This window comes from Piliocolobus tephrosceles, chromosome 10 (genome assembly GCF_002776525.5).
Source record: "Piliocolobus tephrosceles isolate RC106 chromosome 10, ASM277652v3, whole genome shotgun sequence".
In the NCBI taxonomy this organism is placed as follows: domain Eukaryota; kingdom Metazoa; phylum Chordata; class Mammalia; order Primates; family Cercopithecidae; genus Piliocolobus; species Piliocolobus tephrosceles.
The window spans coordinates 129,511,384-129,532,512 of record NC_045443.1 but is presented as its reverse complement, the minus strand read 5'-3'; the positions used below and the strand labels follow the sequence as shown (position 1 = coordinate 129,532,512).

General features: G+C 43.8%; 1 protein-coding gene across 9 annotated transcripts in view; it reads right to left on the bottom strand.

Annotated features, from left to right (window-relative positions):
• The window catches only part of EP400 (E1A binding protein p400), a 133,394-nt gene that overhangs the window by 100,327 nt on the left and 11,938 nt on the right, over positions 1-21,129 (bottom strand). For all 9 annotated transcript variants that reach the window (XM_023196863.2, XM_023196866.2, XM_023196871.2 and 6 more), the window contains exon 2: positions 15,452-16,821. In XM_023196863.2, the coding sequence (XP_023052631.2) occupies positions 15,452-16,786 (1,335 nt within the window). In that variant the 5' untranslated portion in view covers positions 16,787-16,821. The remainder of the gene's footprint in view (positions 1-15,451; positions 16,822-21,129) is intronic.

Here is a 21,129-nt window from a genome sequence, read left to right as displayed (position 1 = left end):
TTTTTTTTTTTTTTTTTTTTGAGATGGAGTCTCACTCTGTCGCCCAGGCTGGAGTGCGGTGGTGCAATCTTGCCTCACTGCAACCTCCGCCTCCCGGGTTCACACCATTCTCCTGCCTCAGCCTCCCGAGTAGCCGGGACTACAGGTGCGCCACCACGCCCGGCTACTTTTTGTATTTTTAGTAGAGACAGGGTTTCACCATATTGGCCAGGCTGGTCTCGAACTCCTGACCTTGTGGATCCACCCGCCTCAGCCTCCCAAAGTGCTGGGATTACAGGCGTGAGCCACCGCGCCCAGCCAGAGTCTACATTTTTAATTCAATCAAGTTAACTAAGTGTTAAAGCAAATAAATACTTTTCAGAAGAATATAACAGAACCCAGGGTTTCTATATGTCACGCACAATTGTCCAAAATCCAATTCAGACTTACAAAATTACTCCAAAATACAAACAAAAAACACGAACCATACTCAGACACCAACCTCAGGATGACCCACGTACTAGAATAAGCAGGCAAGGATCTTAAAGTGACCTTAATATGTATGTCCAAGAACATAAAGAAAAATATACTGCAATAAAAGACAAGAAGAAATCTTGACAAAAAAACAGAAACTATTAAAATAAAGAGCCAAATGGAGATTCCAGAAGTGAAAAATACAACATCCGAAATAAAAAAAAAATTCATTGGATAGGCATTAACATCAGTGTGGAGACGTGAAAAAATCAGTCGGGGTGCGGTGGCTCACACCTGTAATGCCAGCACTTTGGGAGGTCAAGACGAGAGGACTGCTTGAGGTCAGGAGTTCAAAACCAGCCTGGGCAATCTCCAAAAAACAAACAAAAAAAATGTTACACTGACCAGGCACAGTGGCTTATGCTGTATTCCCAGCATTTTGGGAACCTAAGGTGCACAGATCACTTGAGGTCAGGAGTTCAAGACCAGCCTGACCAACATGGCGAAAATTCATCTCTACAAAAATACAAAAATTGGCTAGGAATGGTGGCACAGACCTGTACTCCCAGCTACTTGAGAGGCTGGGATGGGAGGATCAGTTCAGCCCTGGAGGTTGAGGTTGCAGTGAGCCAAGAGAACGCCACCGCACTCCAGCCTGGGTGACAGAGCGAGACACTATCTCAAAAAAACAAACAAACAAAAAATTTTAAAATCAGTGAGCCTGAAAAAAGATTCCTGAGACAGAAGAACCAAGTGAAGGACCTGACTTCAAGACACACCCCAAGACTCCAGGAACCAGGACAGTGTAGTGCAGTGCCAGCGTAAGGACCAACACACAGATAAACAGAACTGAGCCGCGCACCCAGAATCAGACCCACACTCACGGGATGTCCAAGGCCTCCAAGGCAATCCAATGGGGAAGAGAAAGTCTTTTCAACAAATGGTGCAAGAAAACTGGATGTGTACATGAACACAAGGATAAACTGGACTTCACTAAAATGAGAAACTTCTGCTCAAGAAGCACTGGCAGGAAGGACTGTGCACCCTGCTGACTGCTCCCCGGCTGCAGCTGACACTCAGGCTGCTTCCCAGAGGACTCAGGACACACGGGTCCTGCTGCCCCTGGGTTCTGCAGAAGCTACAGGAACTCCTCCAGGCACAGCAAACTCAAGCCTTGGTTTTCAGAATGATTTTTAGTTTTACATTATTCTGTCTCCATGAAGGTACTATTGGTAAAGATACTCTGGTCTTTTCATTTATTTATTTATTTTTTGAGACGCAGTCTCTGTCGCCCAGGCTGGAGTACAGTGGCACAATCTCTGCTCACTGCAACCCCCGCCTCCCGGGTTCAAGTGATTCTCCTGCCTTAGCCTCTCGAGTAGCTGGAATTACAGGCACCCACCACCATGCCCGGCTAATTTTTTGTATTTTTAGTACAGATGGGGTTTCACTATGTTGACCAGGCTGATCTTGAACTCCTGTGATCTGCCCACCTCGGTCATCCAAATGCTGGGATTACAGAAGATACTCTTGTCTTTAAAATACAACCTTGAATTTGGTCAAAAACCATTACTATAATTCTTTAAAAAAGAGAAATTCTCACAAAGAAAAAACATTCTGAAGGGAATGTATTTCTGGGTGCTCATTTAGGAGAGACAATACCAAAACAGAGCTTATCCATGGAAGACCTACCTTAACCTACAGGGGGCCTAGAAACTACACCAGGAAAACACAGCAGAAAGCAGCTCACAGAACGCCTGCCACCTAAAAGGATAGACTGACGGTATTCTGAAGGTAGAAATTAAGACTACTAGTAGTTGGCAGCTACCAGGAGGAAAATTTCTGCCCCATTTAAACAAACAAATAAATAAACTGTAAAGTCAGGTAGTGGCTCATGCCTGTAATTCCAGCACTTTGAGAGGCTGAGGCAGGAGGACTGCTTCAGCCCAAGGGTTCAAGACTCGCCTGGGCAACAAAGTGAGACCTCCATTTCTACAAAAAAAATTTTAAAGCTGGCTGGGCACGGTGGCTCACGCCTGTAATCCCAGCACTTTGGGAGGCTGAGGCAGGTGGATTACCTGAGGTCAGGAGTTTCAGACCATCCTGGCTAACATGGTGAAGCCCCATCTCTACTAAAAATACAAAAATTAGCCGGGCGTGGTGGCACGCACCTGTAGTCCATCTACTCGGGAGGCTGAGGCGGGAGAATCACTTGAACCCAGGAGGCAGAGGCTGCAGTGAGCTGAGATCACACCACTGCACTCCAGCCTGACGACAGAGCAAGACTCCGTCTCAAAAAATAAATAAATAAATAAAAATACAAACACACATGTAAGGTAACGAAAGAAACAACAGTTGGGTTAGGATCACAAAACCATAAATACTTACTCATTTTCTCTAACATCATAATCACTGAAAAAAATGCTCCAATCAGGAGGGCTTTATAAGACATAAATAACCATAATAATATTAGTACTATTTTTTATACTATAACTGCACTCAACACCAACACAAAACCTTCTGGAAACAAAAATAAATACATGCAATGCTGAGCACTATGGATTTATTTCTGGAGGTTAACTGGCATAGATTAGTTTACTATAAAAATTCTACGATTGGCTGCAAATAATAAAACTTATCCTGAAACTCTGTCTTAAACTTTTTTTATTTTTATTTTTTTTCAGACAGAGTCTCACTCTGTCGCCCAGGCTGGAGTGCAGAGACGCAATATTGGCTCACTACAGCCTCTGCCTCCCGGGTTCAAGGTATTCTCCTGCCCCAGCCTCTCAAGTAGCTGAGACTATGGGAACACGCCACCACACCCGGCAAATTTTTTGTATTTTTGGTAGAGACGGGGTTTTACCATGTTGGCCGGGCCGGTCTCAAACTCCTGGCCTCAAGTGATCTGCCCGCTGTAGCCTCCCAAAGTTTCAACCTTTTTTGGAACGGTTAACAGGGTTTGCAAAAAAAGCCATAACAAAACCGGGGCCACACTCTAGCAGCACTTTCAGCTAAACACCAAGTGAGTATACGGTGGGCACCACGAAGAGGCTTGTGCTCTCCTGATTCACCAGTGTCACTCCTAAGAGTTTTTCTAAATAGAACAGACATAACCTAAGACTAGAAAGTGGTTAGATGAATTACAGGTCCTCAAAATAATGAAGTAGCAGCAGCAGTTAAAATGAGAATTATTAGAAGTCAATAAAATAAAAAGAATTATTTGTTAAATGAAAAAACAAGAAAGTATAAATTCACTTGTTTCAACTAGTATATATGCAATATAACATTAAAAAATCAGCCAGACATGGTGGCTCAGGCCTGTCATCCCAGCACTTGGGGAGGCCAAGGCAGGTGGATTACTTGAGGTCAGGAGTTCGAGACCAGCCTGGCCAACATGGTAAAATCCCGTCTCTACTAAAAGTACAAAAATTAGCTGGGTGTGGTGGTACCTGCCAGTAATCTTAGCTACTCAGGAAGCTGAGACAGGAGAATCGTTTGAGCCTGGGAGGTAGAGGCTGTAGCGAGTCGAGATCGCGCCACTGCACTCCAGCCTGGACAATAGAATGAGACTCTATCTCAAAAAAAAAAAAAAAAGTTGTGTTAGGATGATAAAATTATGGCGAATTATTCATTTTCTCTAACAGGAAAATTATGAAAAATCTGTACTTAGAACGGTTTTTTTTTTATCTTTTTATAAATAAATGTGTGCCTGTCTGTATTTTACATACAACACCTCTGCACTCAATAATACCACCTAAAAATCTTTTGGAAACAGAAATTAGTACATATGTAATAAAAAATTCTGAATCTATTTCTAGAGTTTCACTAGTCAAAACGAAAATTACACAATTGGCTATTAGTAATAAAACTCAGCCGGGCGCAGTGGCTCACGCCTGTAATCCCAGCACTTTGGGAGGCCGAGGCAGGTGGATCATGAGGTCAGAAGATCGAGACCATCCTGGCTAACATGGTGAAACCCCATCTCTACTAAAAATACAAAAAATTAGCTGGGCGTGGTCACAGGCTCCTGTAGTCCCAGCTACTTGGGAGGCTGAGTCAGGAGAATGGCGTGAACCCAGAAGGTGGAGGTTGCAGTGAGCCAAGACTGCGCCACTGCACTCCAGCCTGGGCGACAGAACGAGATTTCGTCTCAAAAAAAAAAAAAAGAAAAGAAAAGAAAGTAATAAAACTCATGCTGAATTTTTTTTCCCAAAGAAATGGATGTTTTTCATTTTAACCCTTTTCTATTTTCTTAGATAGATATCCACTGTTATTTGCCTCAAAAGTCTATAACTCAAAATGGAGACTCCTTGGTTTTCCTCTTTCAGTCTTATAAGCAATTTTTTATTAGGAAATGTATCACACACACAAAAGAAATTATAAAATATATGCAAGGCTTTCAAAGCACAGTAAAATTAATCATAGAATTTAAATAGTAAGATATCATTCACTAAACAATCCATTCAACTTGTTTGGAATTTTCATAATACAATGTTGAAGAGGACAGTGGAAAAATACATACATACAATTTAAAGCAGTAATAATAAAGCAATCCCTACATACTCATCACATGCCTTAAGAAATAAAAATTTTGGGCCGGGCGCGGTGGCTCAAGCCTATAATCCCAGCACTTTTGGGAGGCCAAGACGGGCGGATCATGAAGTCAGGAGATCGAGACCATCCTGGCTAACACTGTGAAACCCCGTCTCTACTAAAAAATACAAAAAACTAGCCGGGCGAGGTGGCGGGCGCCTGTAGTCCCAGCTACTTGGGAGGCTGAGGCAGGAGAATGGCGTAAACCCGGGAGGCAGAGCTTGCAGCGAGCTGAGATCCGGCCACTGCACTCCAGGCCGGGCGACAGAGCGAGACTCCGTCTCAAAAAAAAAAAAAAAAAAGAAAGAAAGAAAAATTTTGGCTCTTGAGATTATACCGGAAGACAAAAATAAAAAAAGAAATAAAAATTAACCCATATCTTAAAAATTCCATACATCCGCTTCTATACTAACTACCCAAAATGTATGTTAAACATCTCCCTAAAGAACCCTTGTGCTCTGTTGGTGGGAATGTAAACTATTACAGCCATTATTGAAATCAGTATGAAGGTTCCTCAAAAAAGTAAAAATAGAATGAACATATGATCCAGCAATCCCACTTCAGGGTGCACAGCCAAAGGAAAGGAAATCCACGTCTTGAAGAGGTATCCGCACTCCTGTGTTCACTGCAGCACTGTTCATAACAGCCAAGCTATGAAAACAACTTCAGTGTCCAGCAACAGATGAACAGATAATATAGTATATACACAATGGAATACTATTCGGTAACAAAAAGCAAGGAAATCCTGCCATTTACGACAACATGAATGAACTTAGAGGGCATAATGCTAACTGAAATAAGCCAGAGAAAGATCAATGCTGTACAGTATCACTTACATGTGTAATCTTTTTTTTTAAGAGACAGGGTCTTGCTCTATAGCCCAGCCTGGAGTGTAGTGGCACAATCATAGCTCACTTCAGCCTCAACCTCCTGGACTCAAGCCATCTTCCCGCCTCAGCCTTCTGAATGAATAGCTGGGACTACAGGCACATGCCACACCTGGCTAATTTTTTAATTTTTTTGTAGAGATGGTGTCCTGTGTTGTGCAGGCTGGTCTTGAATACACAGTCTCAAGCGACCCTCCAGGCTCAGCCTCTCTAAGTGCTGGGATTGCAGGTGTGAGCCAAAGTGCCCAGCCTATAGTTAACAATATTGCACTGTATACTAGGAATTTGCTGAAAGAGTAGATCTTAGCCATTCTCACCAAACAAAACACAACAAGGGTAACTGCTAATTAATTTGATTGCAGTAATCACCTCACTATCCTTACACCAAATCACTTTGTATATTTTATATAAAATTTTATTTGCCAATTATACCTCAATAAAGCAAAAACAAACAAACAAAAAACTGTTGCCTTACAGTGTCACCACCTGTGGGTGTGTGTCTAAACCCTCTTGGCTTTGCTTACACCCGCGCATCGACGTGCACGATGGCAGGGCTCTCTGTTTTGCACTGAGTGCTCTATTAGTACTCCTCTGGGACACAGCCCACACATTGTGTGGCCAATGGACAATCTGGTTCTTTCCAATTTGGGGCTGCCAAAAACAATGCTGCGAGGAGCGTTATTGCACGTGCGTTCCCGTGCACAGATACAAGTCTCCCTAGAGCATCGCTGCATGTGCGTTCAGGCGCGCAGATACAAGTCTCCCTAGAGCATCGCTGCACGTGCGTTCCGGCGCGCAGATACAAGTCCCTCTAGAGCATCGCTGCACGTGCGTTCCGGTGCCCAGATACAAGTCTCTCTAGAGCATCGTGCTGGTCAGAGTATGCTCTCTGCTCACCTTTTCCAGATGATGCAAAACATTTCCAAATAACTAGACCAAGCTCCACTCTCATCAAAAGCAGACGAGAATCCCACAGCTCTACATCAACAGATTCTCTCCAGTTTAACTCTTGGCAGTCTTGTGCATGGAATGGAAAGTCTGAGCAGTTTAATTTGTATTGTAGAGACTGCATCTCTTTTTCATGTTTATAGGCACTCCTGGCCTATTGTCCTACTGTTCTAATGCAGATATTATCAATGTGGTCTATAAATGCATTAATATATTCTTCCAGGCATTAGCAGTAAAGATGTAAAACTAACTAATTTTCTGATAATCACCAACTTAAGAGTTATCTTCTTTTTTTCAGGGGGGGATGGGGGTGGTGGAGACAGAGTTTTGCTCTGTCACCCAAGGAAGTGCAGTGGCACAATCTTGGCTCACTGCAACCTCTGCCTCCTGAGTTCAAATAATTCTTGTGCCTCGGCCTCCTGAGCAGTTGGGACTACAGACGCGCACCACCACAACCAGCTAATTTTTTTGTGTTTTTTAGTAGAGACAGGGTTTCACCATGTTGACCAGGATGGTCCCTAACTCTCGACTTCAGGTGATCTGCCCGCCTCTGCCTCCCAAAGTGCTGGGATTACAGGTGTGAGCCACCATGCCCAGCCAAGAGCTATCTTCAATTGTATAAAACCCATTACAAGGAGTACCTAAATAGCAGAATCAAATTACTATTCTCCACCGAAAGGAACCAGGCTCTTTGTCGAAATGGCTGATTCCAGGGCTGGATCAAGGAATATATATATATACAAGGTGAACTTTAAACACTTTGTGCCATAAGGAAGTAAGAGAGGTATGTTGAAAGTATACTAGAGCCAGCTTGAACAGGCTCCAGTTGGTCAATCACAGATAACCTGAGTATCAAAATAAATAATAACAGAACCACCAGGAGGGGGGTTGGGCAGTAAATGACTGGCAAGGAGCATCAAGCAACTTCATGGAGTGATAGAAATGGACATGTCGACCATTGTGTGGGTTACATGGGTGTATGCACTTATCAAAACTCTGCAAACTGTTAACACTGAAGATCTGTGTGTTCTGTTTGTAAAGTATGCATCAATTTAATGTAATTTACCATTTTTACAGACTAAAGAAGAAAAAACACATATCATTGTCAATAGATGTATTTGACAAAATTCAACATCAATTCATGATATACCAGGAGTAAAAGGGAATTTTCTTACCTTGATAAAGAAAATCTGCAAAATCTACAGTTAACATCTTACTTAATGGTGAGAGACTAACGGCTTTCCCCCTAGGTCAGGAAGGAGATCATACTGGACACCCTTGCCAGTACAATAAAAAAAAAAAGAAAAGAAATAAAAAGCATACAGATTGAAAAAGAAAAAAAATCCTGCTCTATTTGCAGACATGATTCTCTATGTAGAGAATCCCATGGAATCTACAAAAAAGCTCCTAAAACTAATAAATGAGTTTAGCAAGGTTGCAGAATGTAGGTTCAAATAATCAACTGTACACCCTATATACTTGCAATAAACAGCTGGAAACTTTTTAAAGTACTACTCATAATACCCCCCAAAATTGGAATACTGAGGAATAAATCTAAGAAAATATATTGTATGCTGAAAGTTACAAAATGCTGATGAAAGAAATCAAAGAATACTGAAATAAATGGAGAGATATACCATATTCATGGACTGGAAGACTCATATTGTTAAGATATCACTCCTCCCCAAACAGGTCAATAGATGCAACACAATTCTAAACAAAATTCCAGGAAGATGTTTTAAGGATATCAACAAGCTGATTCTAAAATGTATACAAAAAGGGAAAGGAACTAGAATGACCAAAATAATTTTGAAAAAGGAGAACACACTTGGAGAACTCACACTCCTTGACTTCGAAACTTAAATAAAGCTATAGTAATCACAATAGGGTGACACTGGCAAAGAGAAAAACACACAGTTAAAGAGAAGGGAAGAGAAGAGAATCCAGAAACAGAATCATACAAGTAGGTCAACTAATCTTCGGCAAAGATGCAAGTCAACTCAACATACACAGGATAGTCTTTTCAAGAAATGGCATGGAACAATTGAATACTCACATTCAAATTTCTTATGTTTGCCATGTTACACAAAACTTTACTCAAAATAAATCACAGATCTAAAAGTAAAACTGTAAAACTTTTAGAAGACAACACAGAAGAACATCTTTCTGACCCTGGATTGAGCAGAGTTCTTAGATATGGCATCAAAAGCAAATCCATAAAAGAAAAAAATAATCAATTGTACTTCCACAAAATTTAAAACTTTTGTTCTGAAAAAGATAGTGTTAAGAGAAGGAAAAAACAAGCCAAAGACAGGAAAAAATATTTGCAAATCATGTAGCTGACAAAAAACGTCCATATTATGTGAAGGACTTTCAAATGCAATAATAACTCAGTGAAAAAATGGGTGAGACATGAACAGATACTTCGTCAAAGATATACGAAGAGCAAATGAAAAAAATGCCCAACTTTATTAGTCTTCAGAGACATCCAAATTAAAATAAACTAGACCTGGAATGACTAAAAAAGAAAACTGACAATAACAAGTACTAGGGAGGAAGCAAAACAAAAAGAACTATCCTAAATTGCTACTGGGAACACAAAATGGTACAGGCACTTTGGGAAAGTCTGGAAGTTTCTTTTCATCTTTTCTTTTCTTTTTTTTTTTTTTGAGACAGTCTCACTCTGTCGCCCAGGCTAGACTGCAGTGGTGCGATCTTGGCTCACTGCAACCTCCACCTCCCAGGTGCAAGAGATTCTCCTGCCTCAGACTCCCAAGTAGCTGGGACTACAGTGGCACGCCACCACGCCTGGCTAATTTTTTTTTATTTTATTTTTTTAAGTAGAGATGGGGTTTCACTACGTTGGTTAGGCTGGTCTCGAACTCCCGGCCTCAACTGATCTGCCAGCCTCGGCCTCCCAAAGTGCTGGGATTACAGGCGTGAGCCACTATGCCCAACCTCATTCATTCATTCATTCATTCATTCGAGTCGGTGTCTCACTCTGTCGCCCAGGCTGGAGTGCAGTGGCGTGATCTCAGCTCGCTGCAACCTCCATTTCCTGGGTTCAAGCAATTCTCCTACCTCAGCCTCCCGAGTAGTTGGGATTATAGGCGCCTGCCACCACACCCAGCTAATTTTTGCATTTTTAGTAGAGATGGGGTCTCACTACGTTGGCCAGGCTGGTCTCAAACTCCTGACCTCAGGTGATCCGCTCCCCTCAGCTTCCCAAAGTGCTGGAACTACAGGCATGAGCCACTGCACCTAACCACCTTTTTATTTTTTTGAGACAGGGTCTCACTATGTGGCCCAGGATGGAGTACACTGGCATGTCCACCACTCACTGCAGCCTCGAACTCCAGGACTCAGCAATCCTTCCACCTCTCAGCCTCCGAAGTAGCTGGGACTACTACAGGTGTGTATCACCACACACAGCTTTTTATTATTATTTTCTTTAGGAAGAGTCTCACTCGTGTCACCCAGGCTGGAGTGCAATGGGGTGAATTCAGCTCACTGTAACCTCCACCTCCCAGGTTCAAGTGATTTCTCCTGCCTTAGCCTCCCGAGTAGCTAGGATTACATGTGCCCACCACCACACCCGGCTAATTGTGGTATTTTTAGTAGAGATGGGGTTTTACCATGTTGGCCAGGCTGGTCTCAAATTCCTGACCTCAGGTGATCTGCCTGCCTTGGCCTCCAGGCGTGAGCTACCACGCCTGGCCTAATTGTTAAATTTTTAGTAGACAGGGTGGGTTTTTCTTTTTTTTTGAGGTAAGGTCTCACTCTGTGGCCCAGGCTAGGCTGCAGTGGTGCTATCTCAGCTCATTGCAACCTTCACCTCCTGGGTTCAAGCAATTCTCGTGCCTCCAGAGAAGCTAGAATTACAGGCATGTGCCACCATGCCTGGCTGATTGTTGTATTTTTAGGAGAGACAGGGTTTCACCATGTTGGCCAAGCTGGTCTCTAACTCTTGACCTCAGGTAATCCGCCCACTTCGGCCTCATGCCTAGTCCAGGCTGGTCTTAAATTCCTGGCCTCAAGTGATCCTCCCACCTTGGCCTCCCAAAGTGCTGGGATTTCAGGCATGAGCCACAGTGCCTGGTCTAGGTTGGTCTTAAATTTCTGGCCTCAAGCAATCCTCCCGCCTCAGCTTCCCAAAGTGCTGGGATTACAGGTGTGTGCCACTGCACCTGACCAGATGGTTTCTTAAGTTCAACATACCCATAAATCTGATTCCTAGTTTTGTTTTGTTTTTTTTCAAATCACGCAGCCAGCAACCCAAACCAGAATAGTTTCAGAGAGACTCTGACTCCTAGGCATTTACCCAAACGAAATGAATGCCTTGGCTGGGCGCGGTGGCTCAAGCCTGTAATCCCAGCACTTTGGGAGGTCGAGACGGGCAGATCACGAGGTCAGGAGATCGAGACCATCCAGGCTAACACGGTGAAACCCCGTCTCTACTAAAAAAAAATACAAAAAACTAGCCGGGCGAGGTGGCGGGCGCCCGTAGGCCCAGCTACTCGGGAGGCTGAGGCAGGAGAATGGCGGAGGCAGAGCTTGCAGTGAGCTGAGATCCGGACACTGCACTCCAGGCTGGGCGACAGAGCGAGACTCCATCTCAAAAAAAGAAAAAAGAAAAAAAAGAAAAGAAATGAATGCCTATGTTGACAAGAAAAACTGTATGTGAACATTTACAGCAGCTTTATTCCAAAATTCTAAGAACTGGAAACAACCCAAATCTTCTTCAAAGGGTAAATGGATAAACAAACTGGGGGCACATTCACACAATGGAACAGCACTCAGCAATAAAACAAAGTAGATGAATCTGAAATGCATTATCTTAAGAGAAAGAAGCCAGACTGAAAAGCAACCTAGACTAGGATTCCATAGATATTCATTCTGGAAAAGGCAAAATCATTAGCAATGGACAAAAAAGGTCAAGGGAGGCGTGAAGAGCTGACTTCACGCTTGACTTGACTGAGGCGGTGGTTACGCAACTCAAAGGATTCGTCACAATTCACAAGCACAGACTAAAAAACAGTGCATTTTACTGAATGTAAATTAAATAAGTTTAAACAAACATAAGCAAATAAATACTGACAGTGATATATTACAGCCTACTGATTCTAATAAATGTAGACAAAATGATGGAGTTAGAAAATCCAGCACGGATTCTTTATAGCAATAACTGATTCAGGCAAGACTCATCAATAGATGCTAGAACTAGTGGGTAAAAGTTTAAGGAGATTCAGGATATTTACATAGTCTCAAAGTATCTTCCCCCAAATTACTCATCATTTACAAAAGGCAAAATAAATAAATTTCCACTGCACAGGGCTGGTAGAAACCACCTTAACGAAGTGGTCAGAGTTAACATTATTAGTTACAGGACAAAGTGACATCACAGCCTTCCGATAAGACATTGAATTGGACATACCATTATTTCTACAGCAATCTTCTCAAAAATGCATGATCCAAATAGGACACAAGAAAACATCAGACAATCCCACACCAAAGGACATTGTACAAAATAACTGGTCTATACTTTTTCAAGGCCCAGGCCAAGGCCAAAGCCAAGGTCATGAAAGACTGAGAAACCAGCCCAGATTAAAGAGGCCAGAGAGGTATGACAACTTGACACTGGACCGGGGGGAAGAAACTATGAAGACAAAAGATGTCCTTGAGACAAAAGATGAAATTTGAATATAAACTATGGATTAGAATATATTATTGTATTACTGTACAATTTCCTGATATTTATTACTGTACTGCCATTAGGTAAGGAAACAGTCTTATCTAACACATGCTGAATTATTTACAGATAAAAGAGTATGATATGTTTTATATAGGTGTATATATATATGAGAATGAAAATAATGCAAATGGGGCAAAAACAACTGTTAAATTTGGTAAAGGGTATAAGCGTTTTTTTAAATAATTATTGCAACTATTATGTACATTTGAAATTATATCAAAATTTAAAATAACAACAAAAATCCCAAGGATGAAACTGCTTTCACAACCCAGCACTATCTACTCCAAAACTAGTAGAAATTTGACAGTTTGTTTTTGTTTGTCTGTTTGTTTGTTTTGTGAGACGGAGTCCTGCTCTACTCCCAGACTGGAGTGCAGTGGCACAATCTCCGCTCACTGCAACCTCCGCCTCCGGGTTCAAGCAATTCTCCTGCCTCAGCCTCCTGATTAGCTGGGATTATAGGCGTGCACCACCACGCCAGGCTAATTTTTATAGTTTTAGTAGGGACAGCGCTTCACCCTGTTGGCCAGGCTGGTCTCGAATTCCTGACCTCAGGTGATCCGCACACCTCAGTCTCCCAAAGTGCTGGGATTACAGGCGTGAGTGACCTGTGTTTTTAAACTAATTGGCATTACTAATGTAACAGAGTGAATTTGCAAAAAATTGAAAAAATCAGTTTGCATTCACTTAATATCCGTTTAGAAGCCTATGGTCCTGATGATTTTAGAAGTGTATTTCACTTCAGCATTTCCTCCAGCTATGGAAAATACCAATGTATCATCTACTTGAATCTTTTTTTTCTTATTGTTTTGCACTGTTCTCAAAATACAGATAAAGGACACAAGAAAGAACCAACATGTAAAACACAGCACACAAGGAATCCTGAGTACACATTCAACAGGACTAAGTATTAGATGACATGCAGGCTAAAGCTACTACCGCATTACAAGTATACAAAAGAAAATAATGCACTAAGATCTGTGTCATCATTAACTCATGCAATGTAATTTTATAATTGTATATGCAGGAAGATTTTTTACTGTTTAAAAATAAGACATGGGCTCTGGAAAAAAAATGCTGAAGAGCAAGTAGTATATCGAAGGTTAAAATATCTGGATGAAGGAAAAGTTTGGGATGAGACTACATTTGAGAACCATCGAAAAGTACCTGAAATGGTTGCTGCTGGGATGAAAAAGCAGCAGAAACCTTTGGCGGAAGCTGGGTTGCTATAGCAACAGGAGTCCCAGTCTGCCCATCCTTTCCTGTCACAACCTTTACCTGAGAGGAAATATTTTGAGAAAAAAAGGCAACATGATTTTTACAACTGCTCAAAATTTTGTTAGAATTTTATTGCTGATAGCTCACTGACATTTGGGGTTTAAAAATGGAATGTTTTTGCATCAAATCCTGTAAAAGGATACTGAACTGACAGATTTATAGCACAACAACCTAACTCAAACTGCAAACCTTGCAGAAACTACAATTTAAGTCAAAGTGCAATATCTTTAGATTCTGCAACTTCAAATTTTAAAAATGCATATGGCAGACAGACTTCCAAGTAACAAAGCCCTAAGAACTCCATAGGAAATCTGCACAATAGCCACTCTGTTATATGGAGGGTCAGCATGGCAAAGGTCTTTTTCAGCAGGAAGTTAGAAAAACGAATCTGTTTTCTTTCTAAGACAGATAAGGGGACTGAGCTTACAGACAACACTGGTATACAAACATAAGAGAAATGAATTTTACTGTTTCAGGACAATAGAGGTGAAATCCTCAAAATAACCATATAAACCTGTTGAAAAATAAATATAGTCCGTCCTGGAAAAGGTGTTAAAAGAAAACACAAAATGGCAAAGTCACACAAATACATCCATAGATACCAGTAAGGACTGCTTGAGCAAAGAGACTAGCTTTTGTTCACCAAAAGCGGATTTCTTTGCAGAAGAGCTGACAAATATTTAAATTATTTTAACTGTATCATAAAACAAAATAAGCTCCACCAACATAGTATACACTACACAACACAAAGGCACAAAATACAGTGCGTCACGGTCCAATTCGCTCTCACTCTGGTTTTCAGGAAGCCTCAGACTCACCATGGTACTAAGAAATCTCAGTTAAGGGGTTTATTATGTGCCATTCCAGGCACCCAAAAAGTATACTCTCTAAAAAAGAGTCACTCTTAAATATCACTTAATAGGTATTTGTAAAAATGAGTTTTAAGTGTGATCTCAAATCTTAAGACTACATCTAAACATTGAGTAACTTCTCAAACTAGTTTTTTGCCATAATAACTATTTTAATGAGGAAGGTCCCATATACATACATCTAGTGACTTATGACTGGTTATTATAAAAAGCTAGTGACTTAAATCAGTTTGAAGACCATGCTGATGGTGTTTTTAAGGAGCTCTAGAGAAGTAAAATGTGAAACTTGGAAAACCAGACAAAGGGTGCTGGGCCTTCACACTTTTGGCCGGTGATAGCTGTCAGCGTCAGCCAACAAACCACACCCAGATACAAGGGGGAAAAACTGGACACGCTTGCTGAGCTCTCTGAACCTGAGATGAACCCTTGGTGCTCAATGAAAACATTGGGTGTTGAATACGCACTCATCGTAGCGCAGCTCCGTCCCTTCCTCCTGACACTTCTGGGCTCAACAGCTCTTCCTTCCCATGAAGGAGGCCAAACACATTCTTCACTTCTACTTATGGCTCAAATCCTTGTGAAACCAAAACCTTAAAATACCGCAGGCTCAATAAATTATTACTTAATTCACTGTAGCATAATGACTAAGCAAATTAACTCCTGTTTCTTACCTCGTCATTGATAACCTCAGATTTTTCTTCCTCCTCTTCCTCCTCCTCCTCCTCTTCTTCAATGTCCAAATCATTCTGCCTAAGATATGCTTGTAACGGGGCATAATGTTTCTTCTTGAAAGCTAAGAAATCCATCATATTCCCTTGAAAGTGTTGCAAGAAAAACAGTTCAATCAAATACTCCTTGAAGACCTCCTTCAGAGCCTGCATCTCCTGGTAATGATAGTCCAGGCACTGCTTCCTCATCTGCGCCATCTCCGGAGAGGCTGGGGGAATCTCCTCTAACTTCTTGGGAGCCTTCTTCACTCCCGCGTTCCCCACAGACGTGAGTGGGAGGCTGGAAAGGCCTGGGGGCACGGCAGTCCTGGAAGGACTGGTGGGCGGGGGTGGGGACGTCATCCCAAACCCCGCTGCGCCCCCAGCCCCGGGGAGCAGCACGCCAGGCGTCCTCTCGAAGCCCAGGGGCCGGGACAGCGGCGGCCCCTGCAGCACCTGCTGCTGCTGGACCAGCTGGCCCTGGATGATGCTGCTGATCTGTGGTGGCAAGTTAGCCGTGGTGATGTGGCTTGGGCTGGCCAGGGGCTGCAGGCCGGCCCCACCCGCGGCTGCAGGGCTCTGGGGTCCCAAGTGGTGGATGGTGCCCCCTGACTGTGTGTGGGGCTGGGAGGGTCTCCGCTCTCGGACTGTGATGGGCGTACCCGGGTGCTGGAGCTGAACCTGGGCTCCCTGGGCGATCTGGGTGAGTCCTGACCCATCCTGAAACACAAAGTGTCCTCCACTGGATGGGCTCAAGCTGATCTGTCTCACCAGCACACTGGCATCCACGAAGCCCCCCGTGGGGCTGCTGCTGCAGAGGCCCAGCCCAGGGCCAGGAGCACCTGCACGCACATTCTGCAGGGCCTGCCCCGGCCCGGGGCTGGGCTGCGTGGGGCTCTGGGTCTGGACCTGCTGGGACAGTGGGGACGTGACCTGAATGTATGATGGAGACCCATGCTCGAACCGCCGAGGCTGAGCACTGAACTGGAAGCCTGGAGAGGTGGGGCTGGGGAGCGGCAGTGGGGCCAGTGTGATCTGCTGGTTTCCCCCGACGACAGGGCCCACGCTCTGCAGGGTGATGTTCACATTCTGCCCGGCTGCAGGGCTCCTATTCATCAGCTGCTGTATTTGGTAACTGGGAGACTGGGGTGCCGATGGGCTCGCTGAGGGAGCGAAGGGAGCTGCGGGGGACGGGGGTGGGTTGGGGTGGGCCGACTGCTCCTCACCCTCACTGCCAGGGCAGGCCCTGGGCCTCTGCAGCTGATGCTGGACGTTCTGGGGGCCAGTGCCATGGTGCATGATCACCTCCCTTCTGTATCCAACGTGTCGTTCTCCTAAAAATTAAAATTAAAATCAAGTTACTGGAAGGCACACATAATTGTTTTATTATCATTTAAGAGCATTGAAAAGACACTGTGAAAGTATATTCCCACCGCATCTGATTCAAACGACAGAGCTGACTCACATTCAATATGGCACAGCTGGAGAAATGTGTCCTCAGTCACTGCTGTGCCTGGGGTGGGCCCCATGGGAGTGGGTGGGTAATCTAAACCACCTACTGAAGGAGGAACGTACCAATCATCGCTGACCTCAGCAGCTAACCTGTGTGGGCGCTTAGAGAGACCAGGTCATCCCTCAAATCCTCACGGCCGCCCTGTGGGGTAGGCACTACTCACACCCCATTTGAAGGACTAGGAGACTGAGCTATAGGAGTATCTGTGAGCTGTTCAAGGCCACACAGCCGGCAGGCAGAAGAGCAAGGTCTGAAGCCAACACTCACGCTGTGGACCAGGAGGCCCCTTTCCAGCCTCTGCCCGCCTCTCCCTACGGAGGGACAGCTCCCTGCTCACTGCCGCCCAGTGCCCAGGACGCATTCTGTGACTCTTGTTAAATGAGGGTGTGCAGCACCACCTCGCCAGAAGCAAATACCCAGCCCTCCCCAGCCAGTAGTTCTTATCAACCTCCAGGACTACCTCAACTGCAAACTCTCCTCTTGTAAATCCAGTTCAAAGACACTGAGCCCCAGTTGTGTGTCAGGCCCAGTGCTACCACAGGAGAGTAGAGACAGACACGGGTAAGACGGTCCTTGCCCTGGGGAGGCTGCCAGCCTATGCCAGGAGCTAGGAGAAAATACGACATCAAGTCCTGGAGTGGAAGGTAGGAAATGGCCTGAGATCTCAACATTCTCCCTAAGAACACACGAAGAGAAGAAACTGAGAAGGTCTCAAGGGAGAGAGAAGGGAGATGGCCGGGACCTGGCTCTTACTCTGGGGTGAGTCGCCTTTCTGGTTTTGCAAACTCTCTGGGAGGCTGTACCACAACCTCAAAGGAGCTGTAATCCAAACGCTGCTGAGCACAAGTGGATGAGAAACAGCCGTGGAGGAGCAGATGGGGCCACTGAGGAAAGTCAGCTTTCAAGACAGGATGAAGCAGAGGATGGAGCAGACAAGGGTAATCCTGGGGTGAGACAGGGTCAGACCTGGGCTACAGACTCCAGTATCTACAGGGGAAAGGAGGACTAAAAGTAAGCAGTGGGCCCCACCACTGCAGCCCCATCTGTTCCCCACTGTGGTCGCTCTTTCTCCCCTAAGAGAAGCAAGGGTGCAAATGCAACAGTGAGTGGCACCTGGCACCCAACTGAGTGCCAGCATTCCAAGAGGAGAGGTGGGACACTGTCCCACATCAAGGGGGTGGCTGCTGCTTAGATCTATTTAATAACTAATTTATGTCATAAAGGAGCAAAAATCTCATTCAAGTTTTCAAGGGAAGCAGATGGACTCTTGGTGTCACAGTTTAGCACTGAGTCAGTGGGTGGGAAGCCACACCACCCCCCAACGTTCCGGTTCACATTTAGGCCCACCACAGAAGCCAGCTTGACCTGGATGCCACCATTCAGACTTCTCCAGTCCTGCTGGACATACCCAGCTGCCCCGTCTTCTTGGGGAGCCTTCACCTCAACCCTGGCTGGACAGCTATCAGAGAGCTGCTTCTTGCTTCCTCCAAGACAAACAAGACCCCCTGTCCATCACAAGGACATCACCGCTTCTCTCTCTCAGAAAATGCACAGGGGATTTTTAAAAATCATGAATCTAAAGAGGATAAAAAATGGCCAGGCATGGTGGCTCACACCTGTAATGCCAGCACCTGGGGAGGCTGAGGCAAGAGGACCACTTGAGGTCAGGTGTTCAAGACCAGCCTAGGCAACAGAGTGAGGCCCCATCTCTGTAAGAAAAATACAAAAATTAGCCAGCCATGGTGGCAATGTAGCAGCCTTAGTCTCGGCTACTCAGGAGGCTGAAGGAGGAGATCACCTGAGCCCAAGAAATTGATGCTGCAATGAAGAACAAGATTCCATCCAAAAAAAAAGAAGTTACAAAACGTATAAGACTCTTCCAAGTTTTGGGTACCCGGCTGAAATATACGTATATACGAAATCAAAAACTACAGAATTTATAAATGCACAAGTATATTCCTTACAAACATTTTTACAGTGCACATTTAAACTAGCAGCAGAAAGGCATGCTTTGATCAGATGGTTAGTTTCTGAAGATGGGAGTCAGAAGACAGCACGTGGGCTGCAGCAAACATAGCTTAAGGGAAGAGCAGGGCCACAGAGAAACCCATGAGCATGCCCCTCCCACCACTCAGCAGAGAGCCCGTCAGAGTGGGTGCAGGGACAGGAGCTCCAGGTGGGGGCAGTTAACAATGTTTATTACTTTCAAAACAAGCTTCTGTTCCTGATCTTATTAAACAAGCATTACAACAGGAGATCAGTGTGAAACTGGCACAAAAGCTAAATTAACATAGGTAGAGTATATTCGGGATTATTTCCTTACGATACTTTCCCAGAGTGTCAAAGGAGATCAGTAAGAGAAAATGATGGCTAGAAAGAAACTCTCACGTACAGTAATTCAGAAAACCAGGGGAAACGTAAGCGTTAGGAATTTTAAAGTTACGTTATAGAAACTAATTAATGCATTGAGAAAATTCAACTTAAACTCTCATCACAAACCATACATCAAAATAAATTAAGTGGCCGGGCCTGATGGCTCATGCCTGTAATCCCAGCACTTTCGGAGGCCAAGGCAGGCGGATCACTGGAGGTCAGGAGTTCGACACCAGCCTAACCAACATGGTGAAACCCCATTTCTACTAAAAATAAAAAAATTAGTTGGGCGTGGTAGTACATGCCTGTAATCCCAGCTACTCAGGAGGCTGAGGCAGGAGAATCACTTGAACCTGAGAGGTAGAGGTTGCAGTGAGCAGAGATTGAGCCATTGCACTCCAACCTGGGCAACACAACCAAAACTCTGTCTCAAACAAGCAAATAAAAAAAAAAGCATTTTTATAAGCTAACTTTCTAAGTTTTATATTAAATGTAAAGCAAAAAAAATAAAGAAAAATTAAAATGTTCCTTCTGGTAGGTGATAGAAAAAAAAAATGTTAAACTCGAACACAAAAGTGAATATTTACTAAATCTCTGAAGGAAATTCAATTTCCTAACCTTAAAAATCATAAAGTTGGCCGGGCACAGTGGCTCAAGCCTGTAATCCCAGCACTTCGGGCGGATCACAAGGTCAGGAGATCGAGACCATCCTGGCTAACACGGTGAAACCCCGTCTCTACTAAAAAATACAAAAAACTAGCCGGGCATGGTGGCGGGCGCCTGTAGTCCCAGCTACTCAGGAGGCTGAGGCAGGAGAATGGCATAAACCTGGGAGGCGGAGCTTGCAGTGAGCTGAGATCCGGCCACTGCACTCCAGCCTGGGCGACAGAGCGAGACTCCGTTTCAAAAAAAAAAATCATAAAGTTGTAACTGAAAAAATAGAAAGATTTGAAGATAATTTTTAAATGTTTAAAACTCAAAAAGTAAATCATCAAAATCTAAAACTAAATATCTTGGAAAGAATACTTGAAGTAGGTATGACAAAAAGCTATTACCAATACCGTAAAAAGCACTCATACAAATCAGTAAGAAAAACATTAAAATCCCAGTAGAAAAATGAATTAAAGACAAAAAGAGGCTGAGCATGGTGGCTCACGCATGTAATCCCAGCACTTTGGGAGGCTGAGGCAGGTGGATCACCTGAGGTCAGGAGTTCAAGACCAGCCTGACCAATATGGTGAAACCCTGTTTCTACTAAATACAAAAAATCAGCCGGGCTTGGTGGCACATGTCTGTAATCCCAGCTACTTGGGAGGCTGAGGCAGCAGAATCGCTTGAACCTGGGAGGTGGAGGTTGCAGTGAGCCAAACTCCTGCCACTGCACTCCAGCCTGGGCAACAGACTCCTACTCAAAAAAAAAAAAAAAAAAAGTTCACAAAAGGAGAACAGCATGTACTTAACCAGCTGAGAGGAAAACGACCACCTTGCTATTAAAAAGAGAAATACAGACTAAAATAAATATTTCCCCAGACCCACTTAGCCAAGACATTAAATCAGACAACTGGCACTCCACTAATCCTGCTAAAGGGAATTAACAGAAGCAATTTGGGAAGATGTAGAAAAGATTTCAAATGGGTTCAGAAACAAAAAAACGCCCTGTAGGAGTAGACTGCATACGGCAATAGGAAAGTGGAAGGAACCCATCTGACCCCAAAACTTTTGGCCTAGTAACCCTACTTCTAGAAATCTATCTGAA